Here is a 14,686-nt window from a genome sequence, read left to right as displayed (position 1 = left end):
GCTTGCCCGCTGGCTAGTGGCCTTTGTGACGACGCTCCCTGAAATCTTCTGCGCTGGTTTGGCTCCTCCAGACTGGCTCCCGCTTTTCTGCAAAGAAGAAGCACCCCAGACCTTCCTGGTCTGCACCAGAAGCAAGTCCTTTGTTCTTCGTGGGTTCCGCTTGCCAAGGCTTGGTGAGTCCTAGTCCAACTTCGACGCCGCCGACAGCAAGAGCCTTCGTGGGACAGCTCGCCTCCTGGTCCTGGTCGTCCTCGACGCTTCCTGGTCCTCCTGGCTGCAGCGACAAGCTTCACCTTCACCTGCAACTCTTCACGACATCGCCTGGTTCCTTCCTGGTTCCACGTGGTCACTGGCTAGTGACCTTGACTCTGTCCCCTCTGCTTGCAGGTTTCTTCTCTTCTTGATCCCAGCCTTGGGATCCACCGGACACTCTCCCCTGACTGCCTGTCAGCATCTTTCTTCAGGCATCCATAGGAGTCGACGACGAAAACGACGCATCTTCACCCCTATGCACCCGCAGCCTGTGGGCTAGGTAACTTGGGTACTCCGGTGCTCATCAGGATAGTGACTATCCTAGTGTCTAGTTTTCAAGTCTCAACTTCCTAGCTACTCCGGAAGTGTCCTAAATCTATCTATTTCTAAACTGTAATATTGCTATTGACTTTTACGCATTACGCGTGAGTGTTTCCACTCTGCACACGAATCCCGTGGGCCTCCCACTTCCTAACTAACGCTAGTGTAGTGTAGCCCCAGCGATTCCCTAGGCCTAGGCCTATTCTATTTCCGTGACAGTGGTTCTTATACCACTTATTTAGTATATGGTTTGTGTGGCCCCTAGGGCCTAACTGTATTACTTACCTGTGTGACTTACTGTATGCATTAATAAGACTGTGTTGTACTTACCTCTAAACTCATAAAGAGTGCTGAGGGTTTGCTTAGAATAAATACACTTTATTTTATATATATATCTGTTGTGGTGTCCTTTCATTTGGTATTCAAGGGATTATATATGGTATCACAGCTGGCTTCACATGCCATTCAGAGTTTAGCCTAAGACTGCTCTTGTCCATGCTACCACTAGGATAGCTGGTCTATAAGGTTGACTTTACAACCAATCACCATAAGGGTATTTGGACTGATATAAGGTGTACACTATAACTAGTGACATCATACATCAGGCCAACTTCTCACATCCGTTCTTTCTTTTTCCGCGCGAGCAAGCGCAGATCCGGTTAGAGCACGTACCTTAGTCTCTTTTTGACTACTCTTTTGAGACTTTTTGTCTCCCCTTTTTCTCCTTGTGCACGTAGGGAAGCTTGGGTTTAAGTCTTGTGGGGCCTGCCGTCGCAATATGTCGGTGGCAGACCCCCATGATGTCTGCCTCTACTGCCTGGAGACCGACCACGACTCCTGGTCCTGTCGGGCCATGGCCCGAAGGCCTTGAGAAAGCAGCGCCGGAAGCTGCTGGAGGTCCGGCACTCGTCCCAGCGCCATTCCAGATCCAGGGGCCATTCCCGGGATCGCTTGCGGGGCCACAGTCATCGCTCCTCGGGCTCCAAGTCTTCGCCCTCGGATTCCGGTAAGCGACGTCATAAAAAGAAGTCGAAGAAGCATGTTCGCTCTCTGACGTCCCCCTGTCGGTCCTCGGATGCGGATGAGGGGAACAGGGACTCTGCCCCTGCGGCTCCTTTGGAGTCTGGGAGTCCCGCGGCCTACCCGCCTTACCCGGGTCCGTTGGCAATTCCTGAACAGGTGCAAGTGTTTCTTGCCACCATGGACCGCCTTTTTAGGCCTCGGGCTCCCGCCGGCGCGCCTTCAGGCCCCGCGGTCCCGTGTTCAGATCCTGTTGGGCTATCGGCGCCGCCAGCGGATCCAGCTTTGGTGCCACAGGATCCTGTGCCGTTGGCTCCGGCGCCATGAGGTCCGGCGCTGCCGGCTCCAGCCTCAGCGCCGCTTCCGGTGCCGCAGTGGGTGCCGTTCGTTCCGCCCTTGCCCCGGTTCCAGGACCATTTTGTTCCTGCCTGGGATCCGCATTGGGAGACGGCGCCGGCCCGCCACGGCCGGCGCCGGTCCCGACGCCGTATGTTCCTTCTCCGGCTCTGGCTCTGCCGCCGTGGCCGGTTCCTCCTGCAACGGAGGTGGAGGATGACTGGGAGGGGTCCGAGGACCCTCTTGCCCGTCAGTGTGACTCCGAGCAGGACTGGGTGGACAACCTGGAGGACGCCGGCGACCTCGATGTCAATTCTGACCCGGGGTTTGCCTCTCCCGCGCCTACTATGGAGGAAGGCGCTTCCTACACGATGGTGCGCCGTCGGGCTGCTGAGGTCCTAAACCTCTATCTTCCTACAGTGGCCCTCAAAACTAATCTCCTCACTGAGGTGCTCCAGACGGCTTCTACTTTGTCAGAGCCCCTGCTTCCCTTCAACGATGCTCTCACTGATGTCCTGTTGGGCACTTGGTCGAGGCCGGCCACGGGGACCCCTGTGGAAAAGAATGTCGCCAGGCGCCACCGTCTGGTGACCCCATGTTTCTGACCACTCATCCCACGCCTGAGAGTCTGGTCATCCAAGCCTCAACATCGTAGAGTGCCTTTCCCACGGCTCCGCCGGAAAAGGACTCTAAGAAACTGGAACAGTTCGGTAAGCGGTTGTTCTCTTCAGCCGGCTTGGGGCTTCGGTCGGTGAACACCGCCTGCTTATTGGGCCGCTATTCCCACACGGTGTGGAATACCATTGCTCAGGTGTTGCCTCAGTGTCCTGAGGAGGTCCATCCTGTACTTTCCCAGGCGGTTACTGAGGGTAAGGATGCGGCTAAGTTCGCCATTCGGTGTGGATTGGACACCGCTGACTCGTTGGGCAGGACGATTTCTACGACTGTGGCGCTGCGTCGCCACGCCTGGTTGCGATCTACTGGGTTCTCGCTCAATGTCCAGAGCTCGCTCATGGATATGCCCTTTGATGGCACTCGCCTGTTTGGCAATAAGTGCACTGGAGCGTTTTGAGGACTCATGGGCCACGGCCAAGTCCTTGGGTCTTTCCACGAGGAGCCCAGACACTCCTGGTTTTGGTTTCTTTCATGGCCAAGGCAGGGGCGCCCAGGCACGTTCCTTCAGCAAGTCTGTGCAGAACCAGCCTCAGCGCGGCCGCGGCTTCCGCAGGGGCGGCTCTGGGAATCAGCATGGGGGTCAGTCCACCTCCGCCCCGCTGCTTCTGCCTCCAAACCTTCCTAATCCGAGCTTTGTGGAGCACCCCACGCCAATGGGTGGCAGCATTTGCCATCGCTTCCCCCACTGGCAATCTATTACTTCGAACAAGTGGGTGTTGCAGATTGTCCGCAAGGGTTACTGCCTTTCCTTTCAGTCCACCCCAACAGCCATGCCACCTCGGTACCACCGCTTGTCGGGGGACCACTTGGCGACTCTCCAGCAGGAAGTTGCGGCCCTCTTGGCCAAGGGGGCCATCGAGTGCGTTCCTGGGCCAGAAGTAGGGTGTGGTTGTTATTCCCACTACTTTCTGGTCCCCAAGAAGGACAAAGGGGTCTGCGTCCCATCTTGGACCTCCGGAACGTCAATCGCTTCCTCCTAAAGGAGAAGTTCAAAATGCTAACTCTGGCTCAGGTCTTGGCTGCACTCGACCCTGGAGACTGGTTGGTAGCGTTGGACTTGCAGGACGCATATTTTCACATCCCCGTCCTGCCGGCCCACCGGCGTTACTTGCGGTTCACGGTAGGCCAGGAGCATTTTCAGTTTGCCGTGCTCCCCTTCGGCCTTACCAGCGCCTCTCGGGTGTTAACGAAGGTGATGGCGGTGGTTGCAGCTCACCTGCGCAGGTCAGGGGTGTCAGTCTTTCCTTACCTCGACGACTGGTTGCTGAAGGCGGGCTCGCCCCAGGCAGTCATCAACCACCTTCAGACTATGGCCGACCTCCTGCATTTGCTGGGGTTCTCCATCAACGTGCCAAAGTCACACCTGAGTCCCTCTCTAAAGCTCCCCTTCATTGGATCGGTTCAGGATTTGACGCTGTTTTGGGTTTATCCTCCCGAGCAGCGAGTACGCGATATTCAGGCTATGATTCCGATCTTTCAGCCTCTATCCTGGGTTTCAGTCAGGATGACCCTCTGGCTCCTGGGCCTGATGGTCTCCTGCATACTGCTGGTGCCACATGCCAGATGTTGTATGCGGGCTCTGCAGTTGGACCTGAAGTTCCAGTGGGCGCAGCATCAAAGCAACCTGTCTGATCATGTCCAGATCTCGGAGGGCACTGCACGGCAATTGCTGTGGTGGCTCACGAACCGCGATTGGGTCAATGGCAGATCCCTCTCCCTTCCCCAACCGGAGCACACAGTGGTGACGGATGCGTCCCTCCTGGGATGGGGAGGCCACTTGGGGGAGGCGTAGATCAGAGGCCTCTGGTCTCCGGCGGAGTCCCGGCTCCATATCAATCTGTTGGAGCTTCGGGCGATTCGACTTGCACTGAAGGCATTCCTTCCCTCTGTCCGGGGGAGTGTGGTGCAGGTGTGCACGGACAACACCACCGCCGTGTGGTATTGCAGCAAACAGGGCGAGGTGGGGTTCTGGACCCTATGTCAGGAGGCTCTGCGCCTCTAAATATGGCTGGAACGTCAAGGCATTAACTTGGTGGTTCAACACCTGGCAGGTTCTCTGAACGCCAGGGCGGACGAACTCAGCCGCCGGTGCTTGATGGATCACGAATGGCTTCTGAACTCGGACGTGGTGCAAGGTCTCTTTCAGCAGTGGGGAGAGCCTTGGCTAGATCTATTCGCCACCAAAGAGAACGCGCAATGTCAGCAGTTCTGCGCGTTGGAATTTCCAAGGCGGCACTCGCTCGGCGACGCTTTTTGTCGCGTGTGGAGTTGCGGTCTGTTGTACGCCTTTCCGTCTATACCACTTCTGCCCAGAATGCCACTTCTGCCCAGAATGCTGAAGAAGATTCGGCGCGACTGGGCCCAAGCCATCCTTGTGGCTCCGGATTGGGCACGAAGATACTGGTATTCCAAGGAGTTACTCAGCATGGTGATTGATCCCCCGATCCGTCTGCCTCTTCGGGAGGATCTTCTGTCGCAGCAGCAGGGTACCGTCCTCCACCTGAATCTGTCCAGCCTCCACCTCCATGCGTGGAGATTGAGCGGCGACAGTTGAAAGCTTTCGATCTTCCTCCCGAAGTCTGTGATGTCATTCTGGCAGCCAGGCGTCCCTCCACTAAAACTGTATACGCCTGCAGGTGGAACAAGTTTGTGGCATGGTGCACAGCGAAGGCTGTGGATGCCCTTTCTGCCCCTCTTTCTGAAGTCCTCTGTTCGTTCTTTCTTTGGCCCAGCAGGGCTCTGCTCTGGGCACTATCAAAGGTTATCTTTCGGCCATCTCCGCCTTTTTACAGCTTCCAGATCAGCCTTCTCTTTTTTTTTTTGGTAAATCTTTTTATTATTTTCAGACAACAGAACACAAACAGGTCACACAAGACAGGTTTCTTTCATGCAGTGCATCTAGGGTGGCGCAGCACCGGAAACTTATGAGGACAGTCCAAAGACCAGGCGAGCAGCCCAGCCCTCTCTTTTTAAGTCCCCGGTTGTTAACCGTTTCATGAAAGGCATTACTCACACGTTTCCTCCGGTGCCGTTCAATAATGCCTTAATGGGACTTAAACCTTGTCTTGACCTATCTGATGTGCGCTCCCTTCGAGCCCCTTCATACCTGTCCTTTGTGTCTTCTCACTCTTAAGACGGCCTTCCTGGTAGCTATCACCTCTGCCAGAAGAGTGAGTGAGCTCCAGGCCCTTTCTTCCAAGCCTCCTTTCCTTTCTGTTCATCCGGACAAGGTGGTTTTAAGGACCCGTCCTTCTTTCTTGCCAAAGGTTGTCACACCCTTCCACATCAGGCAGACCATCACTTTGCCCACCTTCTTTCCGCCTCCTTCAAGGGAGGAGGAGAGGCTCCACCGTCTGGACCCGAAACGTGCACTCGCATTCTATCTGCAGCGTACACAGCTGTTCCGGGTGGATGACTAGCTCTTTGTTAGCTACGTGGGCGCCAAGAAAGGTCGGGCTGTGCACAAACAGACTATCTCACGGTGGGTTGTTCTGTGCATCAAAGCATGTTACTCCTTGGCTAAGAAGGAGCCTCCTGTGGGGCTGCATGCCCATTCTACCAGGGCAACTGCAGCCACTACTGCCTTGGGACGCAGCATTCCCTTGCAGGACATTTGTCAGGCAGCTACGTGGGCCTCGCTGCACACGTTTACCAAGCATTACTACCTTGACAGTCAGGTCCGGAGAGACGGCTTCTTTGGCCATTCTGTTCTCCGTGACTTTCTGGTGTAATCTGTTCGCAGACCCTCCACCGGGGTTGGTATTGCTGGGGTATCTATTTTAAGGTAAGGAAACTATCACTAACGTGTCTCTTTCAGATGCACAAGTTACAACTTGTGTAACGATATATCTGTAAGAGACATTAGTTAGTGATAGATTCCTTACCGCCCCACCCATCCTCCCCGTTCTGCAAACTGATTCTAGGGTTAAGGTCATCCCCTTTGAGGGCCTTAGTTTCATGGCACCAGTGGTCAGTTTCTTGAATGGCTCTGCCTTCCTGGTGTGGAAAGTCGTGTACAGAACTGACGTCAGCGTGCATGGGTAGCGCCTAAGTAGTCTCCGTGATGACATCTCGGCGCTTACGATGCCAGCGACGGACGCGGAGCCGCAGGACGCCACCTACTGACGCGCAACAGTACTGCTAGCAAAACTTTCCGGCTCCAGTCTGACGCCTGGGGATTATTCTAAGGTAAGGAATCTATCACTAACTAATGTCTCTTACAGATATATCATTATACAAGTAGTAAATTGTGCTTCTACTCAGCCCTTGATACACTTCGCTCTCCGACCATTCTCTGATGCATTCTTTTCTCTCTCTTCCAATAGCTGAAGGTGACGGAGGAGGACTTGTGGATCCGATCCTATGGGCGCTTGTACCAAAAGCTGTGCTCTACTTCGGGGGACATTCCTATTGGCATCTACCGCACAGAGAGCCAAATGTTTGCAGCCTCAGAGGTGCTTTATGTGCTGCTCTAAACCCAACTTCACCACCCTACGGGGTTCTTGGTCAATTTAGATTAGCTTTCTAAGGGAGGCTGCCTCGGCAGAACTACACACAGAATGGGGAAGTCTAGGACTACATATTTTGGCCCAGATTTACTAACATTTTGCATCGGAGTTGCGTCACTTTTTTGACACAGTCCAGGTGCAAAATGTATGTCGAAATTTACTAAGCCACGCAAAGCCTGATGTGCATGGCTTAGTAAAAAATAAGTAACTCAATGCATTGCATAGCGTTGCCTTGCATTACCTTGCTTCGGAGGACGTTCCATGGGTTGAGCATTGGCATTCCTGTGCATCCACCCATGTATTTTGACACAAACCCAGATTTACTAAAGTCATCTGGGTTTGCACCAAAATGCTGCTCCTACCCAAGACTGATGTAATGAGGAGAAATATCTTTATTTCTCCTTGTTACTTCCTCTTTGTGTTGCATTCTGTAGCACACATGCACAGAGAAATAAGCCTCTAAGAATAGTTGTTTTGCAGGAATGTGTCCCTTCCTACACTGTTCAGACCAAAACGCTGGCTCCGAGATTGGTGGCACAGGTGCCTGCCCTAGCGCTACGCTGTCACAAGTGCACCAGCGCAACGAGAGGGCAGAAGTGTGCTATATCTTAGTAGATATAGTAAATTTTTGCTATCTCCCATTTTGGCAATGCAGCGCAGCAAGTTCCCTTGCTGCATTGAGTTGCATGAAAGGTTGGTAAACTGGCCCTCAGTTTCCAATTCTGACGTATCATAAATATTAAATACTGCAAAGCAGTGCTTAATTTTAGCCTGAGGTTTCCGGTGCTCCCCACCAGCACTTAATTGTCAGCACCTGGGCCAGTGACAGTCTGCCACAAGGTAGCGCTGGCTGACTAATTTAGAGATGACAACAACAGTTAATTATTAACACTGTATACATTAAAAATGAACATTACCTGCTACCCAGGCCATTCTTAGTTTTGGGGCCTTAAATAGTCTGAATTGTCTCACTTGTAGGAGTGTGAATGTTAGTACTTGTGTTATTACTATCATTTGCAGCATGGCAGGGGCAATGTGTGGTACAACCTGCAGTGGCCTTCTGACAAGATCCCTGGCACTTATTTATTTGCAAATTAAGCACCGCTGCAAAGCAACAAATTTGTAGAAAATGCTTTTATTGCTGCAGCTATTTTGCCTTTCTCCATCACAGACCCTCACACTTCCCATTTCAGCCTTCCTGCTCCTTCCTCATAACACAAATTGTAGGCTCTCCTTTCTCGCCTCCCACTCTATTCTTTTATTCAGACAGGTACTCTGTATTCCGTCCTCTCCCCTGTCTCGTCTTCCCTTCTTCCTCAAGGTGGTACCAGTATATTATGGACAAAATACTGTCTGACTAAAAATACTATTCTATATTTTCTACAAAAATATTACCCTATTACACCAAGTGGGACAAACTTGTTGAAAATGATATTTAGGACAAAAGTATTTATTTTCCTCTCTTCCTTTCTCTTGGGTTGTGCACGCAGCTATCTTCTCTGCAATGCCTGGGAAATGAAGTTGTAATTTGTGCTGTTTTGAACTACATCCTAAACTCTCTGAGATTACAATCGAAATGCTGAAATTATATATTATATTTTACTCCTACTACACTATTTAATTGATTTTTTCTTATTTTATAACCTACTTTTATTTTAAAAAATTACCTGACCTTTTAATCTTGTATCAATCATTGTGTATTCCTTTTATGATGTGACTTTTATGACTCGGTAGAGCAGAATAACGTTTTTGACTGACTAACTGGCTGTGTACTGAATGGAGCCAGAACAAGTCTTGGAGCTGGATTGGGTTGTAAAATGAGGCTGGTGTAATTGTCCTAAAAGGTTCATGTGACATTGAGACATTGTGCTTACGTTCCACAGTCCCAGGTCTCGATTAGTGTGGAAGACTGTGAAGACACCAGGGACACCAGAGAGCCCATTGTCTGTCGGATAAACCACCGGAACTCCACGTCGAGTGACCAGTCCGATCACCCGCTACTGCGGCGCAAGAGCATGCAGTGGGCCAGGAGGCTGAGCCGCAAGGGGGCCCGTCAGCCCAACAAATCAGCCACAGAGAGGATCAGCCAACAGCGCATGACACTCTATCGCCGGTCAGAGAGGCAGGAGCTGAACGCCCTGGTGAAAACACGCATGAAGCACTTGGGCCTTTCAGGGGCTGGTTACAGTACGTCAATTTGTGATTATGGGTTGAGATGTTATTATGTGTTTGAGAATTTGTGATTCGGGTTGAGAAGTGGCCTAGTGTAGGATAGGGTTTCTATCTGGGATCTATTGGAGAACAGAACCATCTTGCATCATCTCAGACTTGAGCTGATGAAAATCCCACCCCTGGTTAATAACCTGATACCTACTGGTGCCTCCTCAAAGCGCCCTAGAACATTACTATCTTACAATCCACCTGTGTATTATTTATTGCAGTGTGAAGTGGATATACTTTCATCCCTTACTCTAACCAGTGATATGTAGGGATCCTGGTCCCTCAAACCTACAACATCCTGGGACTGTTTTTGGCACGCCAATTCTGATTACATGATTACTGAATACCAGTACGCAAACAATTTACTAACCACTATAAGTGCCAGATACCTTAACATCTCTATGCCCTTTCTTAATGTGTATATAAAAAATGTGAATGACAATATAACTGCACTGAATGGCAGGAAATCCTTTTCAGGACCAAAGCCAACCTACAGTGCTCTTCTGAAACATAGCTAAAACCCAGATTTACAAACACTTACTTTTAATTTTAAAAAAAACGACACATAGTATAGTATTAAGGTGGGATTGACAATCCAACACAAATAGCATTTTGCTTTTAGTTGTAACCCAAAGTAACGCAAAGATGTGCAGTGTGCTCCTTGCATTACTTTGTGCAAAGGGGGTGTTCCATAGGTGGTGCATGGGCGTTCCCATCTAACCACCCATGGATTTTGACACACATCCCTATTTTGAATGAGTTGTAGACAGGAGTTTGCACCAAAATCCTGGCCTCCCTCAAGCGGGTGTAACAAGGAGAAGTGCTTTCATTTCAACTTGTTTGTTTTCTCTTTGTATGTGTGTTGCATTGTACGGCACAGATGCAAAGTGGGAAACACCTTAAAGCATAAAGGTTTGTAAAGAAAGGGACATCTACCAGCACAATGCCTATGCCTCCCCAAATGCAAACATTTTTGCACTATAGTGAAAGGGTGTCTGCGTAGGTGCACGGCTGCCCAAGGTGCACCAGTGAAGAGAGAGATCAGAAGAGTGCAACATCTTAGTAGATGGGGCACTGTTCTGCTCTCTCTTGTTAACTCAATAAAGCGCAAAAACTTTGCTTGCAGCCCTGCTTTGCATGACTTCTATGTAAATCTAAGCCAACAAAAGTAAATGATCAATTATCCATTATCTGTACTTTTGATAGGAAAACACTCATTCTCCCCTCCTTCCTAAGACTGTAAGTAAGCAATTTTCCATTTCCCATTATTGCCCTGCCAGTAAACCAGCAGATTATCCCATATCATTTACTGCAAGACTTGACATCTCTCCATTAGCCGCTTAATGGCAATAACTGACCTATGTGTTCCAGGTCACACATACAGTCCTCATTATCTTGATGCCCCACTCTTCATTACCAGTATGTTCGTTCTTACCATCATTAAGCTGTATGCGTCCCTGCTTTCCCTTAGAAATAATGCTGATGATGGAGTGTGTCCCGGGAATAGTGAACCTGCAATTACATCAGTGGGACAAAGAGGTCACGCAGACATTGCCTTGCTCATAACGGGGCGCCCTGTATATGCCCTCTATGTAACCTGCTCACACAACTCATATTGGTGTCTGTTCTTAATTCTCAAAGATGAAGCACCCATTTTGCGTAATATGTTAGCATGTGGACATTGTATATAGCAGAATGGTGGAGAGTGATGTACCGGGTGAAAGTTGATGTTGGGGTGGCTGTGTTCTGAGAGTGGAAGTGGATTCTTTTCGCGATATGTTATTTATATGCATCTCCCTTTTAAATTTGAGCAGCGTTTGGGCAATCCTAATGGGTATGAAGATACCTTGTAGATCCTTGGCGCATAGGTGGAGAAGGTGTTTTGCATTTTATTTTTGGCACTTCTTCATCTCTAGTATGATGGTGCCCTGGCTTTGAGTATGAAAGAGCCTCCACTGGTGGTGAGCTTGTTAGCCAGATCAGCAGAGGTTCCAGTTGTGATGGCTTTGTAGATACGGCAGCTGGCGATAAAGCAGCTGAAAAGGGGATCCATCCTGTTGGGGGTGATGTAGTATATTTCTTCCAAAGCTTTGGGTAGAAAGTAGAATTTCATTGAGGCGATCTTTGTAGCCGGGTAGGCCATGAAGCAAGGCGTTGCCACCGTCCAAGAGGAGTCCTGCTTGGTTCAGTGTCTTTTTTTGGGGGAATCATAATGTGTCTGAAGATATTAAACCTGCCACATGAGAATTATCACTTCCAACAACATAAATTACCAGCCAGCTCTTCAATTAGATTTACCATTCACGTCTTGCTACTACAATTCCACAACTGCCCAGCATTAATACAAATAGCTGTGTAAAGAAATTTGTAAACTCTTCAGTACTTATCCTTCTGGTGGCAATATGCCACACTGTCTCTTATTAACGAATCAAAGAACAGGATGTTCAACTCTCCATTGTCTAATTGTTAAGGTGCTAAACCCATGCAGTGATCCTTTAAAAGCATATCTGAGAAAGGCATGGGCCATTCTTCATCAACTATCCTTTTGAGGACACTAAATCAACTCAACTCTAGGGTCTAGCTGTCAGTTCGGAATCCTTCTCAGGCCACTATTCTCCCATGCCCACTGCATCACAACGTTCATCACTCTCTGGTCCTCACTATTGCAGCATACACTTGAAATAGCCCTCAAGAACAAATTACATTTGTGAAAAGATTGCCTCTGGTAGTCTGAGTCGCACACCTAACTGTGCTCTGAACCTATGACATCTGAAAAGACCAGCAAAACTAGTGACTTCCCTCCTCTTGGACATCAACTGATTCTCTAGGATATTTTCTACTTTGAATCCTACCATTTACCTGCTGCCCTTCACTGCTAGCCCTCTCTTACCGCACATTACGTCATGCTTACCCACTCCAGTGCAGTGTATCCTGTCTTGATTAATTGTGTGAAGGATTTATGCACAATGCTCAAAAAACACAACTAGAGGATGTCCATCACAAACACATCTGACTGTGCTCCCACCTAACCTTCTCATCTAACATAGTTAAGAGTACACTGAGAGTGGTGTCTGATTTTGTATTGACATAGGGATTCATAATGGGGAGCAGCACTCTCTATTATGTATTTTATGCCACTATGAAACAGTTCTTTTGTTGCAGACATAAAAACGCATCATACAGATAACTGCGCTAGGTTATGTTTAACAGTGAGGTAAAAAGATGGGGATTAACCTTTGCGCATAGTTTGGTAAACCCTATTTTTAATGTTTGCTAGAATAGTTGAAGCAGGTACAATCTGGTGGTAAGTTCCTGTGCAAAAAACTGGAGTAAGCACAGTTTAGCACTGGGGTTCACCAGGCACAAATGCCATGTGGGTCTGTTTTACTCATCCAGTCCATATCTAAATGATACAATACTCTTCAAATCCTTCAGCAGTGATATAGTCAAAGAAACACAGAATTTGATGGCAGAGGGCAGATACTTTTAATGGTCAGGGCAGATACTTTTAATGGTCAGGTAAATGCATACTTTAATTCTAAAGATCAGACCTGGAACTGACAAAAAGTGATGAGAGGAATAATGGTAAGTAGCCTATACCACTGGCAGTAGCTCCAGGGTAGCATTCCAATCCATCATTTTTCACCTACTGTGCCACCCTAGACATAGGCGTGCCTTGTGCATACCACTGGCACTTGCTCTGTCAATGGCACTAAGGTAGCATTCAAATCAATAATTTTGCCAACTGCGCCACTCTGGACAGAGGCCTGCCTTACACAAATCAGCACAGACCCTGCTCATCACGGGAACAGTCCATCCTGAACTGCCAGACGAGGCCACGTCCAAAAGGGAAAACAAACCACTCCATCCTTGTTAGGCCCAGTAAGGCAGGTAGGTATAGCTTGGATCATGTGGGACAGTCAGCAAGGTACCCATGACTGGGCATACCCTTTTCCACCTAGAGCATTTGAGATCTGACTGGAGCACCTGATTTAGTATTCAGTGGTAAAGCCAAATCCACCAGTTTCAGAAGAAAGTTTAATTAAGGAGGAGAATACCCTGGTTGAATTCCCACCATAGGGCTAATATTGTGGATGAAATTCAGTGTCTCACATTTCAATGTGTACGTTTGTTAGACATGAATTAGCACGATGAACGAGAATCCGGTCTATACAGTTTATGTGTGCATGTTCCCTCCTTTCAGTTTATCAAATCTGTTCCTTACGGGAACACCATGTGGCTCCACTGGGAAATTAACCAAGATTGAACTACTGTTAGGACACTTTGTTAATCTTATGTTTACTTTCTCTCTTTACAGTGGACATGATGGATCATGATAACACTCTTTCGTACATCCTTATCAACCCACCGCCCGACACTCGACTGGAACTCAATGATGTGGTGTAAGTTGTCTCAAACTCTTCATGTCCCACTGCAAACTACACATGTAGATTTTCCTAGCTAGAAATTGCCACTTAGTTCCCTTCCTTGCTCTTATCATACTTTTTTCAATGAATGAATGATTGAATGACATATTTATAAAACACGAACATCTGCTCTAGCTAGGGTTTCTGGGCGCTCCAAATCACAGTAAGGGAAAAGAGCTTCAGTTGGAATGCAAGAGCCAAGCTGTTAGTTTCTTGAGGAATACAGATCCAGAAGTATTATAACATAATTCTCTAAGGATTGCATTCCAGGGTTTAGCAGCTCTGTAGGTAATGTAGCTTCCTCCCATTGTCTGACCCTCTTTATAAGGGGGATTATCAAGTGTTTGATAATGGCATCCACTGATCTAAGGAAACTACTTGATGTAACAGTGGACATATGTTGGAGATAAGTAGGTCCTTTGTTGCCAGTTGCTCTAAAAATGATAGGTAAGACATTGAATATGACTCGTATTCACTGGGAGCGGTGAATTTCCCTCAGATGTTCAATGTTGTGGTGATGTCTCTGGATGTTAATCAGTCTGGCCCCGCATTCTGAATGAACTATAGGGCGTAAATTAGATATTGAGGCAGTCTGGAGTAGAAAGCGTTTCTTTAGTCCAGATAGACTTTGATAAGGTACGGGAACTAACGGGCCAGATATTTAACATTTTCAAAAGCGTTTTGGGGAATGTGAAGTGGGTTGTGGAAAGTACATTGATTTGGGGTTCAAAGGAGAGAACATTATCGTTTTTTATGCCCAGATTTCTAGCTTTCATAGTTGATATGGGAGGTGAGGCAAGATCCTTCATCCACCAGGCTGGAGACCAACTTGTATTGACTCTGCCTTGGATAAGAATTTCAATTTTATCTGAGTTAAGTTTTAAACAGTATCTTTGCATACATGTTAAAATTTCCTAACCCATCAGG

General features: G+C 48.4%; 1 protein-coding gene across 1 annotated transcript in view; it reads left to right on the top strand.

Moving 5' to 3' along the window:
• LOC146833056 (potassium channel subfamily T member 2-like) overlaps window positions 1–14,686 on the top strand; it is a 783,113-nt gene that overhangs the window by 725,337 nt on the left and 43,090 nt on the right. Inside the window, exons 27-29 of the mRNA XM_085599884.1 lie at window positions 6,930–7,058; window positions 8,996–9,299; window positions 13,651–13,735. Coding sequence (XP_085456010.1) covers window positions 6,930–7,058; window positions 8,996–9,299; window positions 13,651–13,735 — 518 coding nt within the window. The remainder of the gene's footprint in view (window positions 1–6,929; window positions 7,059–8,995; window positions 9,300–13,650; window positions 13,736–14,686) is intronic.

Source organism: Triturus cristatus, chromosome 4_2 (genome assembly GCF_964204655.1).
Source record: "Triturus cristatus chromosome 4_2, aTriCri1.1, whole genome shotgun sequence".
Classification (NCBI taxonomy): domain Eukaryota; kingdom Metazoa; phylum Chordata; class Amphibia; order Caudata; family Salamandridae; genus Triturus; species Triturus cristatus.
This window is presented reverse-complemented; position numbering and strand designations above follow the sequence as displayed.